The 22,624-nt window shown below is 37.3% G+C and overlaps 2 protein-coding genes across 2 annotated transcripts; one reads left to right on the forward strand and one right to left on the reverse strand.

Moving 5' to 3' along the window:
- The first annotated feature begins 12,261 nt into the window (after positions 1–12,261).
- Positions 12,262–13,958, forward strand: LOC123319245. The gene is made up of 3 exons (XM_044906115.1): positions 12,262–12,955; positions 13,547–13,880; positions 13,943–13,958. The coding sequence occupies exons 1-3, from the start codon at positions 12,262–12,264 to the stop codon at positions 13,956–13,958; spliced, it is 1,044 nt and encodes a 347-aa protein (XP_044762050.1).
- Positions 13,959–16,481: 2,523 nt separating this feature from the next.
- LOC123319246 lies at positions 16,482–21,469 on the reverse strand. Its single transcript, XM_044906116.1, has 2 exons — positions 20,166–21,469; positions 16,482–19,962 (listed from the first exon to the last, which is right to left on the reverse strand). Exons 1-2 carry the CDS (start codon positions 21,467–21,469, stop codon positions 16,482–16,484), a joined length of 4,785 nt encoding a protein of 1,594 aa, XP_044762051.1.
- Between the last annotated feature and the right edge of the window lie 1,155 nt (positions 21,470–22,624).

Here is a 22,624-nt window from a genome sequence, read left to right on the forward strand (position 1 = left end):
CAGAAGGAGATCGAATTGCGAAGAATCATGAATTGGTAGCAGCAACTGAAACATTCAGAAATGTAAAAAATAGCCTTAAAAAAGGCATCAATCAAGAAAGGTCTGGATTACCCTTTCCGAAGAGATGCAGTTCAATAATTTATTTTTGGAAGAAGAGAGCGAAATGAATGAGGTAGCAATTTATAAAGAAGAGCCAATGATGAGACTACTAGAGAAGCTGATTGAAAATACTGAGAAATCTAAAGAAGAAACTTTGTCACAACTAACTAAGAAATTCATGGTTGAACAATTCAATAGTAAGGTGGTGAATACTACTGAATGGATAGAAGAATTTGAAAAGGAATGTGAAAGACTCGGTATTCAAAAGGATGTGAGAAAAATAGAGGCGTTGAAGTTTCTACTTGACAAACCTTCTTTGAATTGGTATAGTATATAGTATGATTCTGAAATTATCAGTGAAGTCAGTGTGGGCAAAATGGAGAAGAATTTTCTGTGAGACGTTTGCCAATATAGGATGGTCAGGGAGGATGTAAGAAAGCTTGCACTTTCTCTTTCATCTTTTTTTTTTCCAAATAATATAACATTAAAAGTATTAAGCTCATGCTCTCGATATATCTATTATATTACCTATATGTTTTATGGTATGAATGAAGTGAATCGTTGTCAGAAGGGACATACACACATGCGTGAATTGAAAATCCAAATATGACGATCAAGATACTGGTTAGTAACCAAATATCTATACAGGGTCTTACACGAGGAACCTCACCCATATTTATACGGAAAACTACTGAACGTATTTTCATGAAATTCAGCACTCATAAGTATTTCACGATGCTGATGAAATCTAAAATATTTTCAAGGCATGAGCACCTCCGGTTTTTCCGGAAATGACGTCAACTTCCGTTTTTCAAATTAGAACACCATTTTTTTATTGCAGAAATAGATTCCTTAGAAAATTTCAAGTTATTTTGATGTAACATTTTTCAGTTTTGGTTGGAAAATTCTGTCTGAGCGGGAAAATTCGAAAAAAAAATCGAAAATAGAGCTCCGCTGAAACAAGAATAACTTCGAGGTTTTTGGATGGAAAATTTTCATTTTTGGGATTTTTCAAGATGTATGATTGATGTATCCTCTTTAAAAATCGAAATCACGATTCATGATACAGGGGGTGAAAAAATCGCTTTCAAAGTTAGGGATGACAAAATCGTGAAAAATCAATTTTTTCAAATTAGAACCCCATTTTTTTATGGCAGATATTGAATCTACGTTAAAAAATAATGTGAGTGTATCCGTCACACCCTTGCCCTAAAGTGGATATTTTTTGAGTTATTCACAAAAAACTGTTTTTCGTCTTGAATTTTCAGCTATTTCTTTTCCCTTCACGCCAAAAAGATGAAATTTTCAGGAACTGTTACTTAAACCATGTTTTAGATTTTACTACCCTAATATGCAAGAGAAAAAAGTCACAGGTTGTTAAATAAATAAATAGATGGCGAATTTTGATTCGAATTTGTATCGGAAACCTCTTTATTTCAACTAATCGGCCATCGGTTTTCTCTCCAGTGATAAATAAATAATTCCTTATGAACCATATGCAAAAACTTACCATGTTTTACATTTTTTTTTTTTATGATAGATATCATTAATTACATCTGCCAAATTCCTCTTTATTCAGTAGCATTTTGTGTTTACTATTAATTTGGTGATAATTCGTATTAAGTTATAAAATCGATCACTATGCCTAATTTTACCAATGAAGATTATTTAAATCTCATTCTACTTCATGGAGAATGTAATAAAGTTGTAGATAGAACGATTCGACTGTTCATTGAGAGGTTTCCTGACCGACCCAGACCAACGAGAGATACCATTAACAGAACCATGACAAACTTGAGAAATGTCGGATCTTTCGTTAAGAAAACTATACACAGAGAAAAAAGTGTAGTAGAAGATGAAAACAACGAAATTACAGTTCTTGCATATTTTCGTGTGAATCCTCAAAATTCTCGAGATTGATCTGGGATTATCTCAATCGAGTGTTTGGAGAAAAAACATAAAATGCACCCATATAAATTCAATAGTGTACAGCATTTGAAGGAAACTGATTTCGTCAGGAGAACAGAGTTTTGCGAAGCTATGATGATTCGATTTCAAGAGAATGAAAACTTTTTGGACTGTATAATTTGGACAGATGAATCTAAATTCACAAAAAATGGTTCTTTCAATAGGCATAACAGTCATTATTGGGATGAAGAGAACAACCACCACTTCAGACAATGGAACTTTCAAGAGACCTGGAGTTTCAATGTTTTTTGCGCCATCAAAAATAATGCAATTCTCGATGTTCACATTTATGATGGGACTTTAACTGGTAAGATAGAACACTACACATGTTTGCATTATTTAAAGAATGTTCTCCATTAGGAGATAGATATTCTGACATATTGACTCAAATAATTGAGCCGCTAGTACAGAACCATAATGACTTATGGTATCAACAAGATGGCACGCCTCCACACAATTCACTCAATGTGTCAAATATCCTCTACAGGCTATTTGAAGATCGATGGTTGGCGAACAATGGTCCACATCTTTGGCCACCACGTTCTCCCGATCTAACTCCTTTAGACTATTATGTTTGGGGTAGGATAAAAAATATTGTCTACTCAACTCCCCTGACTGATAAAGAGGACTGCATAGAACGAGTAAGAAATGCGTTCAGGTTTGTTCAGATTTTTAGATTCATAGTTTTGAAACTCAATTTGGTTTTCAAACACTTTTGCAGATCTCTTCCTCCCGATGAAATAAGAAGAGCAACGCACCAAGCATTCCTGAGACGTATAAATAAATGTCTAGAAATTAACGGTCAAAACTTTGAGCATCTTCTCTAGTTATAACTGCGAGAGTTTGCCATGGTTCTCCTAATAGTAACTTGAAGTCGGTTTTAAGAAGGGGTGAAAAATCTACAGCATGGTTCAAATAACAGTTCCTGAAAATTTCATCTTTTTGGCGTGAAGGGAAAAGAAATAGCTGAAAATTCAAGACGAAAAACAGTTTTTTGTGAATAACTCAGAAAATATCCATTTTAGGGCAAGGGTGTGATGCCTACACTCACATTATTTTTTTAAGTAGATTCAATATCTGTCATAAAAAAATGGGGTTCTAATTTGAAAAAATTGATTTTTCACGATTTTGTCATCCCTAACTTTGAAAGCGATTTTTTCACCCCCTGCATCATGAATTGCGATTTCGATTTTTAAAGTGGATACATCAATCTTACATCTTGAAAAATCCCAAAAATGAAAATTTTCCATCCAAAAACCTCGAAGTTATTCTTCTTTCAGCGGAGCTCTATTTTCGATTTTTTTTTCGAATTTTCCCGCTCAGAGAGAATTTTCCAACCAAAACTGAAAAATGTTACATCAAAATAACTTGAAATTTTCTAAGGAATCTATTTCTGCAATAAAAAAATGGTGTTCCTATTTGTAAAACGGAAGTTGACGTCATTTCCGGAACAACCGGAGGTGCTCATGCCTTGAAAATATTTTAGATTTCATCAGCATCGTGAAATACTTATAAGTGCTGAATTTAATGAAAATACGTTCAGTAGTTTCCCGTATAAATATGGGTGAGGTTCCTCGTGAAAGACCCTGTATAATATGATCTGTGAAATGACGATGTGCGTCATCATAGTAAAACTAATCTTGCATTAGTTGCCATTTGGTGAGCACAAGAACGGTAGCCTTCCTCATCCCAAAAAAAAATAGTAAATAGTGTAGGAAGCTTCATGAACTTTGCTATGCATTTCCATAAGCCTGCTTCTCGATATACTATTCAACTACTACTGGTGAATTTCCAGAACGTTCGTTAGTATTTATGGTGCCGTCAAAGATAGCCTAACACCACCGGATTATAACGACGACATTGAGACTCATTGGCTCCGCCTCAAGTCATCTCTTACAAATACAGCGAAAGAAATACTGGGCACAGAACGCTCCCCAAAATCCCCAGACTGGTTCGCCGACAGCGAAACTCATATCGCACCTCTTATGGAGGCAAAACACAAAGCGATGAAAACGGCAATAAACAAGCCTGGCGATGTTGCAGCCCCATATAGTCTTACAAACATAAAACGCGAGGTCCTACAAGAAATAAGAAAAATCAAGGATAGCTGGTGGAAAGAAAAAGCAAGGGAAATACAAGCTTACGCCGATAAAAAAGACTACAGGCGTTTTTTCGAAGCTATTAAAACTGTTTATGGTCCAAGCAGAAAATCTGACTTTCCTATAAGAGATGCTCATGGAGCTATACTAACTGATGAAAAATTCTCGAAAGATGGAAGGAGCATTACTCTCAGGTCTTGAATCAAAATAACCACTCGGATTTATCCATTTTAGACCTGCTCCCCGCGTATAGTCCGATGACATCGCTTGATGACGAAATGGGAAATTCTCCTCAATTTGGGTTATCACTGCATATGCAAGTTTGAACTGAATAATTATGATTTTCATTCATAATTTTTTCCAATTCACCTCGGAAACTATTCAAAATCATCCTTCAAATATAGGGTTTTAAAATTTCAATCGCTTGGTTCCGAGTTTACGATTTGGCAAGAGCGCCTACCAAACAATGAAAAGAACAATGTCCGATCAGCTTCTTTATAAAATAACAGCTGTTGAATTACAGGAGCCTACTTAGAGCCTGTCCAGATGCAGCGAGAAACGCGCGATTCACTACGCGCGTTTAGAAACGCGCGTGTCGAGATACTAGAGCACAGTAGATCCCGTCCACATGCACACGCGCGTGCAATAAAATCGCAAGTTCGACGCAAGCAATCGCAGGGATCTCGACTCGCGCGTTCTACGCGCGTGTCGAGATACTAGGGTCTCAATGGTAGCGTCCAGTACACATGCGTTGGTTGCTGCGTGGGGACGGATTAGGTGAAATTTCGAAATGGAACTCGATAACGATATTGAACTTTTTATTGATGAAGTTGAAGGGGGAATTCTGTTGTGGGATATGGAATCACCCAAATATTTCAATCGTATTCGGAAAAAATGTTGGGAAGAAATTGTTTATAGATTTTCTGAAGAAGGTGATTCGGAAGAGAAAAAAGAGCTTTGAATAAGTAAACCATTTTTATTAGTGCGCGAAGTAGGATTATACGGAATAAAAAAGTGCTCCGTTACTTGGAACAATACATATATTATTAAACCATTTGATTTTGTCAGGGCAGTTAACTCGTTTACAAATTCAGCAAATCGGTCTCTTCTTTTACGTTTCAAACGTCAATGAGTTCTATAAAGTGCCACTTTATATGTCAGAATTGCAAAAAGATAATTCTGTTGTGGGATATGGAATCTCCCGAATATTCCAATCGATGAATACCTACTAAAAATACATGTTGGGAAGAAATTGTTGAAATATTTTGTGAAGGAAGATTCGAAAGAGAAAAAAACCATCCACACTGGAAACCGAAGATTCAATAATAGGGAATACTGGACTGGAAACTCGCGTTTTGACGCGTAGACAAACGCTACATGTGGACGCAACATGAAATGATACGCGCGTAGTCAATCGCGCGTTTCTCGCCGCATCTGGACAAGCTCTTACTGGCGAGCTTCAACTGCAACCGGCCATAAAAATCCAATAAAATTTTACGACCTTCCTCGTTCGTCGCAGACTCACAGCCCTCTTAGAGCCTGTCCAGATGCAGCGAGAAACGCGCGATTCACTACGCGCGTTTACAAACGCGCGTGTCGAGATACTAGAGCACAGTAGATCCCGTCCACATGCACACGCGCGTGCAATAAAATCGCAAGTTCGACGCGATCAATCGCAGGGATCTCGACTCGCGCGTTCTACGCGCGTGTCGAGATACTAGGGTATCAATGGTAGCGTCCAGTACACATGCGTTGGTTGCTGCGTGAGGACGGATTAAGTGAAATTTCGAAATGGAACTCGATAACGATATTGAACTTTTTATCGATGAAGTTGAAAGGGGAATTCTGTTGTGGGATATGGAATCACCCAAATATTTCAATCGTATTCGGAAAAAATGTTGGGAAGAAATTGTTTATAGATTTTCTGAAGAAGGTGATTCAGAAGAGAAAAAAGAGCTTTGGATAAGTAAACCATTTTTATTAGTGCGCGAAGTAGGATTATACGAAGTAAAAAAGTACTCCGTTACTTGGAAAAATACATAAATTATTAAACCATTTGATTTTGTCAGGGCAGTTGACTCGTTTACAAAATATTCAGCAAATCAGTCTCTTGTATTACGTTTCAAACGTCAATGAGTTCTAAAAAGTGCCACTTTATATGTCAGAATTGCAAAAAGAAAATTCTGTTGTGGGATATGGAATCTCTCGATTATTCCAATCGATGAATAGCTACTAAAAATACATGCTGGGAAGAAATTGTTGAAATATTTTGTGAAGGAAGTAATTCAAAAGGGAAAAAACCATCCACACTGGAAACCGAAGATTCAATAATGGGGATCTGGACTCTCTCTTAACACATAGCCGTGATGAGGGGAAGTTTGGCAACACAGGGGAAGGCCTAGAATGTGTTGTTCGTAGGTTATGTGTAGTTTTTGGTTTTTTGTTTTTAGTGCTTGAAAGTGCTGTGAATTGTGTGCTGAGGGAAAAAAAAAGGCTATGAGTGAAGTGAATTGTATGCTGAAGAAAAAAATTCTATGAGTGAAGTGAATTGTTTGATGAAAAGATTGGAAAGAAATGAAGTGAACTTTCATTTGGTAACGTACCTAACGTTTTTGAACTCGATTTTGCTTGTAGTGTGTATGATTTCGTATCATACCTAATAAATATTATGAATCTAGCTGCAAGGCAATAATAAATCTTCAGAAAATTATTATGTTAGTATATTTTCCTTTTCCAAAAATTCCAAAATGAATCAATACATACAGTGCATTTTGCGAAATTCATTTTGATACTAACGATATTGTGAATTGTGAAATTTCATCAAATATTATAAGCTGATAGCACTCCGAGACAGTCACCACTGAAACATTCATCTATGCCAAATAAATGTCCACAATTGAAAGAATGTGGAGTTTTTGAAAAAGTCATCAAATGCATCCAAGTTTTTCTTGCTACATATCAAAAAAAGACTTGGCAGAATTAAAAGAACGTAGTATTGAATTAGAATTGAATATTGGTGATTTTTCACGGACTTTCAGTTGTGAAAGTGATTTGAAAAAGAGTTTTGTATCCACTTCGCTCAACTTTTGTTTACATATTCAATTGAATAATTATGTGAAAAATATAAACTATCAAACCCTATCCAACTCTCTAGAAAGAAGAAGGTTCTGGATCGTGATAATTTATTTACATTACCAAAAAAATAGAGAATTGGATAAAATGGGAATACGATAGTTCTTCAAGATTCACTTCTGTCGATTGTAATTATTTATGTAGGTATTTGAATTTCATATTTATATTTTGAGTTAAATATTGGTATGTACAATTCTATTTCAGTTTTGTTTTTTGTGTGAGAAAATATATTCAACGGACAGTTCTTCTCAGTTTTTGCTCATACTCCTTAACTCTTAACTCATTCATAATATTTGGACTCATGAGTTCATTTACACAATTTTGTGGGAAGAGATGACACCACACCTTTTTGTTGGTTTTTGCTGAATGATAAATAGGGTTTGAAATATGCAAATTTGTCACAATAATTGTATTTATCATTCATTCTTGCTGCTATTATACAGATCAAATTATTTTCATTAACTTGTTCTCGAATCATAATATGATGAGTCAATCCAATTCTTTGACCAAGTATGGCTCAAGATAGTGTCTTATAGATATTTTATTAAATTTGAGACATCCCATGTCGGTTTTTAGAATACTAATTGAACTGTATTCGAAAATCGCGCTCCTATAGCGCACTCACTGCGGCCTAAAGTCGGCCTTCCGCACCAAGCTATTTGCGGTGTTGCGACATAGTGTTCATGGCTCTGTGTTTAAGAGGGCTGTGGCAGACTTCATAGACAGCCATCTTTGTCTATCTCACCAAGATAATTTGTTGTCCTTTATTATCAAAGCATATTTCAGTCGACGTTGCCAGCTTGTGAAATTCTGGCAAGAAGCTTTAAACTTTAAATACCTATTTTCCGCCGACCTCCTAATAATAGCACTGTTTAACGTACACGAAATCAGCTGTTAATGAACCCTTTTATTGGCTGATTTTCTTTTAATGCATTATTGTCATGGGTGATCGAACATAAAAGTATTCAGCAGTTACTTATTTTATTTGTATGTCGCATTGATTTTCGTAGTACCTAGCGGGTGAATTAAGAAGAGATGAATTGTGGAGGTTGCAGAAAAATTATGATGGTTAGAGAGTAATCAATATATCCATGTACTACAACTCCAGCTTCCACCAGCTTCACACATTCACAGATATTATAGGAAACGATATCAATGTGATTTACTCAAAATGTCACAACTCGAAAATGCCCTCTATGGACTTCCCGAATTGTTCGATCAGCCGCATAAATATCAACATTCCGATATGAACATAGAAAAGTTATATGAGGTGTCAAATTTGACTAGGTATCGATAGATAATTTTTGCAATCAAGAATTCACATTCAATTCAAAATGTAGTCGACGGAAAAACCTTGTAATCAACTCCTTTATTAATTGAGCGATTAATGATCTCGCTTCGCTCGCACGTTAAAATATCTCAATAATTAATCGCTTTCACTAGTTGATTAAATAACGATTTTATTTTTTATTTTCAAGTGCTTAAAATAATTTTTTTCGGGAAACGGTTGAAATGGTTATTTCAAAGTGTGACGTTTCAAAGATATTTCATAAAAAATACATTTTTTTCGTTAGAAGGAGTATTCCCTATTTCAATGTCGGAAATAATAAGTGCGATAAAAAATATTAAAAATGATAAGTAAGCTTCAGCGGAGATATTCAAAGCCCTGGATGAAGATATTGTCAATAGTCTCCTAGCACCATTTCGCAAGATCTGGGAACAAGGAGATGTGCCACAAGACTTCAGAGACGCTTTAGTTATCAACCTCCATAAGTACAAAGGCGATACGTCAAATTGCAACAATTACAGGTGCATATCGTTGCTTAACGTGGCCGGCAAAATTCTCTCGAAGATTATGGCTAATCGTTGGACCAAATCAAAGTGGACCTAATTTTCACACTGTGACAGCTGCAAGAGAAGGCCCGTGAACAACAATCAAGGATCTATACAGCCTACATCGATTTAAAAAAGGCGTTCGACTCGGTGAATCGAACAGCGCTATGGAAAATCATGGGACGCCTTCGAGTACCCGAAAAATTCTTAGCAGTGTGTAAAAGCCTTCATACCAACAACACCGCTAGAATACAGCATAATGGTTCTACAACCGACTATTTCTCAACCAACTCTGGAATAAAACAAGGCTGCGTATTAGCGCCCTTACTGTTCAATATTTTCGCCATAGCTGTATCGATAATTGCTGACCCGTAAGAGGTGTTGGGATAAGATTCAGATTTGATGGAGGCCTGTTTAACCTGAAGCGCCTAAGAGCAAAAACCAGTACCAAGTTTATCACTGAACTTCAATATGCAGACGACTGTTCACTTATCGCTAGCAGCTCGGAGGATCTACAGATAATGTTGGACACCTATCAACATATCACAACTCTCATATGGAATCATAGGATGGGGAGACGTCTTGGATTGTCATAAAAGAAGCATAGATGTCTTGCAAAAATATATTTTGAAAATAATTTATGGAAAGAAGTTCACATTCCCTAGTAGACAGATTTACGAACTATCAAAAGCATTAGATATAAGGCAAATCTATGCAAATAAAATTATAATAAATATCAAACAGAGGAAGATAAAATTAGTCATCAGAGAGCACAACTACCTGACCAGAACAAGAAACGTCAACTATAAAAGACAGAGGGCAGAAAAAAGAATTGGACAGAGAAGCTGCACATACCTAGCTTCTACATTGTACCCAAATGTGCCTACGGAAATAAGAGAGCTAAGAAACATAAAGAAGGAAATAAAGAACTGGTTGACTTCAGAAGATAGATCCATGATACATAAAATAATCAATTCAACATAAAGAATAACTATATACAATAATAAAAAAAAATTAAATATGAACTAAGAAAAAGGAAAATAACCCGATTGTGACAGATATTCCCGAACGTGACTGTGAACCCGATGAAGACGAAATATATGTATACAACGGCGTGACGAGGAAAGGAGACAGAAAAAGATCTTTATTTCAGTATTTTATAAATTGGTTTTAGTTAGAGTGAAATTTATTTTAAACAACTGTAAACAGTTATTATAAATAACTCACAGTTTTTTCTAGAGTTTAAACAATCATTGTATTATTTGAATAAACTCATTTCTATTTTATTCTATTCTATATATACGAAAAAAAAATTATATATATATATACGAAGCTTTAGGCCTTAGACTCAATATGGACAAAACCAAAATCCTGGTAAGTCCGCCACAGAGCCTTCAAACAGATATCAGCTTGGAGAATGAAACTCTAGAACAGGTCGAGCAGTTCAAATACTTGGGAAGCTTCATAAATATTAGGGCTAATCTCGACACGGAAATACAAAACCGTATCAATTCGGCATCACGGGCATTCTGGAAGCTAAAGGATAAAGTGTTTCAAAATCACGACCTCAATCTGAAGACCAAGACAGCTGTTTACAAGGTAGTGGTCCTCCCAATGCTTCTTTACGGAAGCGAAAGCTGGACGCCCCTCAGGCGACATATTAAACAGCTTGAAAAACGCAACAACGTCATCTAGGACAGATAATGCACGTCAGATGGTTCCACAAAGTTTCGAATGCAGAAGTCTTGCAGCGCGAGTTGTACAACAATTTAGACTCAAGTAACGAGGGCAAGACACAAGACTCCCCAAAATAGCTCTATATGGCGAATTCACTGAGGGAGCCCGGAAACCAGGAGGCCAGTATAAGCGGTTTAAGGATACACTACATCAATCCCTAAAATCACTTAATGCCAATCATAACTGGGAACAACTAGCGTTAGACAGGTCACAGTGGAGGTCTTTGGTACACAGTTATAGTGGAGACTTGAGAAGGATACAACGGCGGCCAGATCTGGTTGGTGACTGTCCATGCCCGGAGTGTGGTAGGATATGTAGGTCACGGTTGGGTCTCTGTAGTCACAGGCGAGCACACAGTCGCAATTAGCCCTGAAAAATTATAAGTCTGTTCGCACCTCCTTATTTTTTTCTTCTTGTTTTTTCCCTTTTTTCGTCTTTTTGTAAGATTCATTCCCGGCAACGGAATATAGCAATGAATGAATGAAATTATTCACAGAGTCATCAAGTACAGCATCGACTTTAGTTGATTGTGATGAAGATTTGAAGGTGCTGGTTCCAACGAGGTGTTATGTGAGAAAAAAAAAGAAAGATATTTTGAGAGCTACAGAACGAACAATTTCTCAATCTATTAGAATAGATTGAGAAATTGTTCGTTCTGTATGTACCTTCTAGAGAAGGTATGTTGTCTTTCGTAACTATTGTGTAGTTGTTGTGATTGTTGGATTTTTGAGAATCTCATGCTTCAAGACAGGAAGATTCTGGAAGAAGTACAGTGGGAAGATATTCCAGAAGGTATACAGTCTTTATTAGTATTTTTTCAAGTGTAATGTTCGGCATTATTTTTCAGAATCTCAACCTTCAAGAGCAAAGGTTGAAGGAGAGATTAACCTGTAAGATATCCCAGAAGGTATATAGTAGTAATATAGTAATTGTTTTTCTGAATATAATGATTGAATATTATTTTCAGAATCTCAACCCTCAATTGAAGAGAATGAAGGAGAAATTAACCCGGAAGATATCCCAGAAGGTATATAGTAGTCCTTGTTTTTCTGAGTATAATGATTGAAAATTATTTCCAGAATCTCAACCTTCAATAGAAGAGAATGAAGGAGAAATTAACCCGGAAGGTATACCAGAAGGTATATAGTAGTAATATAGTAATTGTTTTTCTGAGTGTTATGTATTGAATGTATGTATTCGTTATCTGAGAAACACCACTTGTTCCAATGATGGTAATGTTCAATGAGACGGAGTCAGGCCCGTCAGTTGTATGCTAGATATCGAAGGAGATTTATATTGATGCTTAAATAAAATTCTGAAAAATCCAACGTAGTAATTATTCTGGAAGATATTACATTGGCGACGAGGATAAAAGTCGATTAGTGAGTTCAAGATGTCTGATAAGCTTGGTGCATTACGTGAATATGATATTCATAGTGATTGGACAATTTATAATCGCCGTTTGGAGAGTTATTTCAAAGCGAATGGTATTGAAGATGATGAAAAGAAACGGGCGATTCTTCTGAATTCGCTGAATGAAGAGGCCTACAAACTGATGTATAATTTATGCATGCCAGTCGTTCCAGAAAATAAGCAATATAATGAGTTAACGTCTATATTTGATGAGCATTTTAAGAGCTCTTTGTCACCGTTTGCAGCTCGCTATAAATTTTATAATTCAGCAATGGATGCCCACGAGACAGTAGCTAACTGGGCTGCTAGAGTAAGAAGTTTGGCCGGACAATGTGAATTTGGCAGCACTGTTTATGACTGGGTTCTACGAGATCGTTTTATAATTGGTTTCGAAAAAGGACCCATTCAAGATAGATTATTCGAAGAGAAAATTACATGCAGTTTCAGTGACGTCATCACCATTGCATCCAGCAAAATGGCGGCCCAGAAAAATTCATGTATGGAGGAAGTTAAAATTGAACCAGGCTTACACCATATTTCTCAGCATCCAAGAACGCCATCAACAGCGCAGAATCGCAGTGTGATGAGTGATAGTGGTGCGTCAGGAAGTGGCGTCCAGAATCGGCGGAAAAAGTGTACAGTTTGCGGTCGACGCAACCATTTCACCAGTGATTGTAGGTTTAAGGATTATACATGTAATGTATGTAATGAAGTAGGTCATTTAGCGAGATTATGTCCCAATAGGGAACATCAAAGAAATGGTCCAAAAAGATTTCAGAATTTTATAGAAGTCAAAGATGATTTTTTTAATTTGACAGATACAAAATCAATCAACCAATTCAATGAACCTTTTTTCGTTCACGTTTATATTGATGAATTCAAACATAGGTTTCAACTGGATTCGGGAGCAAGTGTATCTGCAGTTTCATATTCTTTTTGGTTAAATAACTTGCGTAAATATTCATTGAGCAAAGCTGAACGTAGCTTGTATTTTTACAATGGCGATAAAATGTTTCTGGCGGGTGTTTGCAAACTAAAAATTAGATTCAGGAATATCATAAAGTGGTTAGATATTTACGTTATCAAAAACGGTGGACCTCCTATTTTGGGTCGGGATTTTATGTACATGTTTGGTTTGAAAATTTCGAGTTCATTTCATTTTTTTACCTCAACAGAAGACTTAAAAAAGAAATTCTCACACGTATTTTCACCTGGATTGGGGTGTTTCAATAAAGAAAAATTATCACTGAAATTGAAAGATGCAGATATATCACCAAAATTCATTAAAGCCAGACCCTTGCCTTACGGTATCAAAGAAAAGGTGGAGAAGGAGATTGATAGACTCATCGAGTTGGGGGTATTGAAACAGGTTGATTATTCGAGATGGGCCTCCCCTATAGTACCTGTACTCAAAAAAGATGGTTCAGTACGAATTTGTGGTGATTTTAAAATAACGATCAATCCCCACCTCGAGGTTGATCAGTTTCCTCTTCCACTTGTTGACGATATTCTGGCCGAACTAGGAGGATCAGTAATTTTTTCTAAAATAGATTTATCACATGCATACAATCAGGTTGAATTAGAGGAGGAATCGCAAGAGTTAGTTACAATAAGTACTCATAAAGGTCTCTTTCGTTATTTGCGATTACCTTTCGGAGTAGCTCCGGCGTGTGCTAAATTTCAGAAATTGATGACAGTGCTTTTTAGCGGTATACCAGGTGTAAAAGTTTTTGTTGACGATTTACTAATAAGCGGAAAGAATCAAGCTGAACATGATGAGCGTTTATTTCGAGTCCTAAATATTATGGAAAATTCCGGATTGAAAGTGTCTATAGAGAAATGTTCATTTAATGAAAGGGTAGTTCAATATCTGGGGTACACAATTAGTGAGGATGGTATTCATGCGAATGATGAAAAGATTCAGGCTATAAAAGAAGCACCAATTCCTAAATCAGTAACAGAATTGAAATCGATTTTAGGTATAATAAACTATTACGGAAAATTTGTTCCAAATTTGGCAACTATTTTGAGTCCGTTACATGATCTTCTAAAAAAAAATTCTAAATTCATGTGGAATAGAAAATGCGATGAAGCATTCTCTATAGTTAAAAAAATATTAATGTCAAATAAAGTTCTATCACATTTTGATGTAAAGTTGCCAATTAAACTAACAACTGATGCTAGCCCAGTTGGTTTAGGAGCTATGATTTCACAGGTTGATAATACGGGTGGAGAACGGGTCATTTCTTATGCATCACGCACTTTATCATCTGCTGAAAGAAACTACAGCCAGATTGAACGGGAAGGATTAGCGATTATTTTTGGTATAAGTAAATTTAACCAATATTTGTTTGGAAGGAAGTTCACTTTAGTGACAGACAATAAACCATTAATGTCCATTTTCAATCCGGCAAAGGGAATCCCTCAATTTTCCGCAAATAGACTGAGGAGGTGGGCTGTTTTCCTATAGAACTATCAGTATGATGTTGAGTTCATTAAATCCGAGAGAAATGTTGCTGATTTTCTATCCCGGTTACCAATTAATTATTCAGAGCCTATTGATAATGTTGATGTGAATTATTTAAATTATTTTCAGAATAGTGATGTGAACATGAATTTTGAGTTAATTAAACTGAAAACACGATTTGATCCACAATTGTCTAAAATCGCAAACTTTGTTAAAAATGGTTGGCCTAAATTCGCAAAGAAAAATGATGAGTACAAACGATTTTTTATGATCAGAAACCAATTGACTCTAGAAGATGGTGTTTTGCTATGGAATAACCGAATCATTATTCCTCTTTCCTTGCGGAAATCTATGTTGGTTCAATTGCATAATAATGTTTGAAAATTATTTTCAGAATCTCCAGTAGTACCTAAAAGGAAGGTTAAATTATCTACCATGACTCCCTTGAGAAAAGGTATGTTCTCTCAGCTTTTATAAGAAAACTTTTCTAATTGGAGGTATTTCAGTTCAAAAGAAGACGATGAGTAATGAGGAAATGTTTGTGGTCCGGCAACTCACATATTTGAGAAGAAAGGAGAGTCGATTGAGGTGCAGAAACATTGCTTTGAAGCAGAGCCGGAACTAGGATTCTGGCGCTTGTGGCGAATTCTCATAATGCGCCCCTAAGAAATTCTCTTTCTCATGTTGATTTGTATTTATCTTTCATGATCGAATACCAAGCTTTTTTTGCTCGGAAAAATTTTTCCCATTTTAAAGAAATTAATAATAAAAGGAATAATCAAATAATCAAAATAAAAGGGATACGAAATAACAATAACATGCATTCAAAATGAACTATAATTTGACTTCTCTTGCTTTGGTTTCTGCAAGAATATCAATGATGTCGTGATTCTTTTTCTTTTCTATTGATGGGACTGCTATGCTAAATAAGTCAGCCTTTCCTGTCCAGTTAAAGACCTTAAATAGGTTTCCACTAATTTCAATCAAGAACGTTAATATGTAGCTGTGGCAGCTGTAGTTACTGATAAAGTCAAGAATATTTTGAGTGGCCACAAATTTGTATGGATCTGAATCGGGACTATACTTCAATGCTTTCTTGTTTAGTTCGCCAAGTAGAAAGCCTTGCAAAAATATTCCCTCGAGGAAGCTGTCTTCAGAAACTTCTGGCAAAACACTGAATCTTTCATCAAGTTGCAGTGAAATATAGTTCAATACTTGAATGAGGTCCTTTTTCAGCTTATTCTTCTAGTCAAAATTAAATTGTTTCATCATCAGCTTCTCCTCCAGGCTATTTTATTTTTCTTCTTTTTTCCTCTTCTGTAACCTCTATCTGTGATAATTTACAAGCTCTCCAGTTCGAATGATTTCCAGGCTCATATTATATTTTCACTCAATAACTTAGTATATATTATAATAAGAAGAAGTAAAACCCTTAGAAACACAAATGCACGAGCGTTGTCTGAGATAAAAGGAGCTACTGTTGTCTATGTTCTGAAGGAAATAGCCCCAATCGGCTATGGTTTTGCGCCCCAATCGGTCTCCGATAGTTTTTTTGTAAGTATGTATATCTCGACATGGCCTTTGTTATCGCGTTGGTTGTTATGCGACGCCACATCCGTCAATAGAGACATTCTTTTTTTTTTTTTTTTTTTTTTTTTTTTTTATTAAAAGAAGGTGTCTCGACTGCTATGGTCATTGACACAAAGGGACATTAAAATCAACAATGAGGTAAATTAAATACAATGAGCAATGGATAGACTATCAAGAAAGTTCACTATGTTAACACTGAAGTCCGGCTTGGTGAGGTCTGCACTTAAGTTTCCCTGGAGGCCATGTAATTCTCGGTTCGCAGAGTGGAAGGAGCAGTCCATTAGGATGTGCTTGACAGTGAGCACTGTGTTGCAGTGTTCACATAGCGGGGGCGCAGATGAAGCCATAAGGTAACCGTGGGTGTATCTGGTGTGTCCAATTCTGAGTCTTCTCATTATGACTGTGGTCCGTCTGTCTGATATGGTGAACTTGAGAGGTTTCACGCTTGGGTGGATATCATGTAGCTTAGAGGAATTGCGGTCCCATTCTTGTTGCCATCTTTCCTGAATTTTGGACGTTAGGAGTGCTTGTGGATCTTTTTGTGTGGTGATGTTGGGTGTTTCGGTGAGGTGCTTGGAGGCGCTCTTAGCGGCTTTGTCGGCGAGTTCGTTTCCAGCTATGCCTACATGTGAAGGTGTCCAAATTATTGTCAGGCGGTGATGGGTATTAATTAGCTGTTGATAGTGGTCGTGGATATTTTGGGCGATAGGATGCTGAGTGTGTCGGTCTTTGATGAGCTCTACGGAAGACGCTGAGTCGGTGCATATAGCAACATTATGGTGGTTGGTATTTATGTTTTCTATTGCTTTGAGGATGGCATATAGTTCCCCCGTAAGAACACTTGCATAGTTTGGTAGTTGGTATTGTTGTAGAACACTATTCTCAGTAGCCACAGAGCAAAACAGTCCAGCATCACTTTTCGAGGCGTCAGTGAAGTAGACAATGTCGTATGACCCCTCTTCAATTTTTTGCATAAATTTCTGTTGGATTAGGCGACTTTGTGTTACATGCTTAGGCAGCTTAGATAGGGATGGGTCAACAGGTGGAACTGATTTTTGCCATGGTGGAGTCAGGGGGATTGGGTATGGTAAGGTATTTGAAAAATCAATATCGGGTATTAGACTTTTGAGAGTATATGCCAGTGGGTGGTTGTGCACAGGAGTTTGAACCGTTGATACAGAAGAGAAGAGATGGGGGTATAGAGGGTTGTGAGCATCAGCAGATACGCGTGCTGCGTATGTAAGCAGTAGTTGTTGCCTCCCCAGTTGGAGGGGGAGTTCGTTTGCTTCAATATAAATGCTCTCAGCTGGGCTCGACCTGAAAGCTCCTAAGCAAAGTCGGAGTCCGGTGTTGTGAATGGCGTCTAGTGATTTAAGATTGGTTTTGGAGGCTGAGAGGTATATTATGCTGCCGTAGTCGAGTTTCGATCTGATGAGGGTTCTGTACAATCTTAGTAGTACTTCTTCTTCTGAGCCCCATTGTGTGTGGGATAGCGTCTTTAAGATGTTGAGTTTCCTCATGCAGTTAGTTTTGAGATTCACGATATGCTCTTTCCATGTGAGTTTGCTGTCAAATATCACACCGAGTATTTTGTGGGTTTCGACAACTGGAAGTGGGACACCATTAAGAAGTATATGTGGGGATATTGTGCTGGTAGTTCTTCTGCTGAACTTGATAATTTTTGATTTGGTTGTGGAGAATTTTAGTCCGATATTATTTGACCATTGTTGTAGTTGATCTATTGTGGCTTGGATCTGTAAAGATGTGGTTTTAGTACTTTTACCTCGGCAATATATTATTAGGTCATCCGCGTATAGGCCAAACTGTACAGGACAGATAATTGATTTTGAGATGTCGTTTATGGCCAGTATGAAAAGAATTGGGCTAAGGACAGATCCCTCTGGTAATCCATGTACTTGCGGCATCTCAACAGAAGTTTTTCCATTAACATTCACCACAAATTTACGATTTGTTAGAAAGTTGTCCACGAATTTGTAGATGTTCCCACTGAAGTGATGTTTTGATAGGCAATTTAAAATGACGTGTTTGAATAGACGGTCGAAGGCACTTTCAATATCAAAAATTGCGGCTATTACATCTTGTCTCATGTTGAAAGCTTCTGAAATGTAATCGTGCAGGGATGCCAGGTTGTCAAGTGTGCAGCGATGAGGGCGGAAACCTGATTGGTTGGGGGAGATTATATTATATTTTTGTAGAAACCACTGAAGTCTTAGGGTAATGATTTTTTCGATAAGTTTACACATGGTGCAGGTTAAGGCTATAGGTCTGTATGAGTTAGCGCGGTCGGGCGGTTGATCGGGCTTATGTATTGGTAGAATGATCGATTTTTGCCATAGTTTTGGGAATTTTTGATTAGTCCATATATTGTTAAACAGCTCAAGCAATTTTTCAAGGCCTTTCTCAGACAGTTTCTTCAGAAAAATGAAGGGAATATTGTCAGGACCAGCAGCAGAGTTTTTGCACTTCTTAAGGGCGTTTGTCAGTTCGTGGAAGGTGATGGGTTGATTCAGGAAAGTGTGGTCATCGACTTCACCATGGTTTAGAGTTGTTGGACTTGGGTCCATACGATCGTATTCAGTCGCGTTGCTGTTCTTGAACCTTTCTTGGAAGTGATCGGCCAGTGTGTTTGCTATCTCTTGGTCATCATTCAGTACTGTGTTTTGAAGTATGATAGCTGGTATCGTGTTATGTATTTTAGTGCCATTCATCCGTTTTATTTTCCGCCAAACCTCGGAGGCAGGAGTGTCGCTGGTTATTGAGGATACGTAATTGCGCCATGAGTCTTTTTTGCTCTTTTTGAGGGTGCGCCTTGCTATAGCTCTCAGTTTTTTGAAATTGATTAGATCTTCTGCGTTTCTGGTTCTACGGTATTTGTTGAGGGCCGCTTTGCTGTCGCTAACTGTTTTATGGCAGTTATCGTTCCACCAGGGCACACTTCTGCGTTTATTAGTGCTGCTGCTTGTGCCCACGTACATTTCGGCTGCTGAAACGATACAATGATTAACCCGGTAAAGGGCTTCATCAATGTCTTCCGATAGTTGAAGTTCTGCAAGATGTTCGTCAGTGTGTGCCTTATAGTTGTTCCAGTCAGCTTTTGTGATGTTCCATTTGATTATTTTCCTTGATTGAGAGTCATTTTTGTCAGTTATCAAGATTGGGTAATGATCACTCCCGAATAGGTTGTCAAAAGGACACCAAGATAACCTGTATGTTAGATTGGGGTCACAGAGGCTAAGATCAATAGCAGAGAAACTTCCTGTTGATGGGTTGAAATGAGTGTTACTGCCAGTGTTTAGTAAGCATATGGAGGAATTGTTGAGAAGGCTTTCAATTATCTTGCCTTTGCCAAACGTTTTTTCAGATCCCCACATTTTATTGTGTGCATTAAAATCTCCTACGATAATGAATGGAGAAGGAAGTTGATCGATCAGGTCTATAAGCTCTGTCAAGGCTAGGTCATAGTCCGGTGGGATGTAAAGGGAGCATATGGCGACTTTGTAGGGACTCCAAACAGATATGGCTACTGCTTCCAAGCTCGTTTTGAGTAGTATATTACTAGAGTAGATGTTGTCGGTGACGAAAATGGAGGTTCCCCCGCTGGCTCTGTTACAGACAGTTCTTATATGGTGGTAGCCGTGGAATCCTTTTAGTTTGGGGTTATGTTCTTTCTTGAAGTTCGTTTCCTGTAGACATAAAATATCAGGGGAAGCCTCGGATATTAGGTGTTGAATATACTCGAGGCGGGGGTAGAAACCTTCGCAATTCCACTGAATAAGATTGAAGAGCGTTGTTTAATTGGAATTCACATCTGGGAGTTGTCTGAGTAGCAATCCTCTTCTGTTGGTTCTTGGGAGGATTCTGAGTAATTGTTATCTAGCTCAGGAATGTTCAGTTCTTTCCTGATTTTTTTTGTCATTCTTGTAATTCTATTTTTAAGTGATCGGTCAGACAAGGACTGATATATGATGTGGAGATCTATAAGTAGTAGTTTGATATCATTTGTTATTTCCTGTGCTTCTTTCAAAGGGTTGTTGCTACCATGGGAATTTTCAAGAAAAGCTAGAAGGTTTTGTATGGGTATATTGAAAGAGCTAGGGTCATTTTTGTATAATTGTTCGATAGTTTGCCTTGAGTGATCAGACATTTTGGAGTCCTCTTTTTTTGCTTTCTTCTTGGTGTGTTTTGCGGCAGGTTTCTTAGCAGGGGCAACTGGTGGAGGCATCTGAGGACTTTCTGATGGGCTATGAGTCAATGGGGAAGGAGGATCATCTTGTTCAGTTGAGCTAGAAAGTACTCTTTTTAGGCTGAGTACTGTCGCTGATTCTTCTGGGACGGTAGTCTCTGTTGCTTCAGGTGGTTCGGGCAGGTTCTCTTGTTGAGGAGTAAGGAGAGATGTAGAGGCAAACACTTCTGTACTTGATATTGGTGTTGGTGTGAGAGGCATTTCGGTGTCTCTAGTTGAATTTGTATTTGGACAATTTGCAGCTATGTGTCCCGTTTGCTTGCATATAAAACATTCCATTTTGTCTGTGGAGAAGAAAATTCGATGTTCGTTTTCCTCGAAGTTAATTAGTTTGGAAGTCTGTAAGGTGAAAGATTCGGATGGCGGAATGACATAGACTTGGCGCCTAAAAGAGAGGATATGGTTATATTCATCATCTGGAATACCAGCTCTCAGGAATGTTATAGGAGATACCAACTGGAGCTCCATGCTTTTTAAGGCTTCTTCTATGAGATTGTGAGGTATAGACGGGCAAACATTGGATATTATCACTCTTTTGGCTGGTGTGACGAGTCTTCGGATAGCAAGGTCGTATTCTTCGACTTTAATGATTCTATTATTTTCCATTAATTGGTCTACATATTCGATTTTGCTCAGGTATATGCAAATTCTATTATTAGAAATTCTAGATGCGAAGCAGATATTTTTGGGGCCGATGATTTTGCCTATAGCTTTTACATAATCGAAAAGTTTCAAAGACTCTTCACAATGGAACAGTATTGCTTGTTCTTTCTTCGGAAAATTAGGTTTTGGGGTTGCCTTTGCTGCAGCTACATAGGACGAGGTGTTTTGGTTGTTGGTTACAGGTGAGATATTGGATGAGTTCATGTTTGTTTGATTATTTTGCCGATGTAGTCAAAGGCAATTTATTCGGAGTGATGAATTGTTGGTTTGACAACCAGCAATACTCCACAGATGTATTGTTGGTTGCCTATTCAAAGAAAATGAAAGAATCTGTGAGATAGGCTGAGGTTATCGCTTATCACCCGATAAATAACAATAATAATCACAAAAAAGTCAGGTCTGAATACAAAGCCAAAAGATTGGCGATCACTTTATAGCGTCTATGCGCGATAATAATGTGAAACCAAAAACTGATTTACATTCCTGTCGATTGCTTCACTGGTCTTCGTCGAAATTATCGTATTTATGAAACAAATTCAGGTAGAATATCGCAAATTACGCGGAACGAAAGATTCACATGTGTTCACCATCACTGTCGAATCGGACTCCAGACATTCTTTAGAAGGCTGTGGCGACGCATTCTGTTTTCAGACTGATGGTGTGGACTATATCCTAATAATTTATTATTATTAAGTATTTGATTATTATTCTCCAGTCAATGCTGTGGACTACGGACGTTATTCACAATCCCACCTGTATAGTGTTCGTTTACGTTCACATTAATTTAATTCACACACACAGGCCCGGACTGGGACCACTTGGGGCCCTCAGCTGAGACCTTTTAAGAGGCCCTATATCGGGGGATCCGGGGTTCTACCCGGAAAATTTTTGAAAACTAATTAGGTGCTTGAAAACAATGAAAAATACATTTTTACGCAAGGTATTTATGCGAATATTATGATTTTCGACTTTTATTGACTCTATTTTTTATTGAAATTTGATGAAGATTTGAAGGTGCTGGTTCCAACGAGGTGTTATGTGAGAAAAAAAAAGAAAGATATTTTGAGAGCTACAGAACGAACAGTTTCTCAATCTATTCTAGAAGGTATGTTTTCTTTCGTAACTATTGTGTAGTTGTTGTAATTGTTGGATTTTGCAGAATCTCATACTTCAAGACAGGAAAATTCTGAAGAAGTACAGTGGGAAGATATTCCAGGTATACAGTCTTTATTTTTTTTTTTCAAGTGTAATGTTTGGCATTATTTTCCAAAATCTCAACCTTCAAGAGAAAAGGTTGAAGGAGAGATTAACCTGTAAGATATCCCAGAAGGTATATAGTAGTAATATAGTAATTGTTTT

The sequence above is a fragment of the Coccinella septempunctata genome, chromosome 8 (genome assembly GCF_907165205.1).
Source record: "Coccinella septempunctata chromosome 8, icCocSept1.1, whole genome shotgun sequence".
NCBI classification, from domain to species: Eukaryota; Metazoa; Arthropoda; class Insecta; order Coleoptera; family Coccinellidae; genus Coccinella; species Coccinella septempunctata.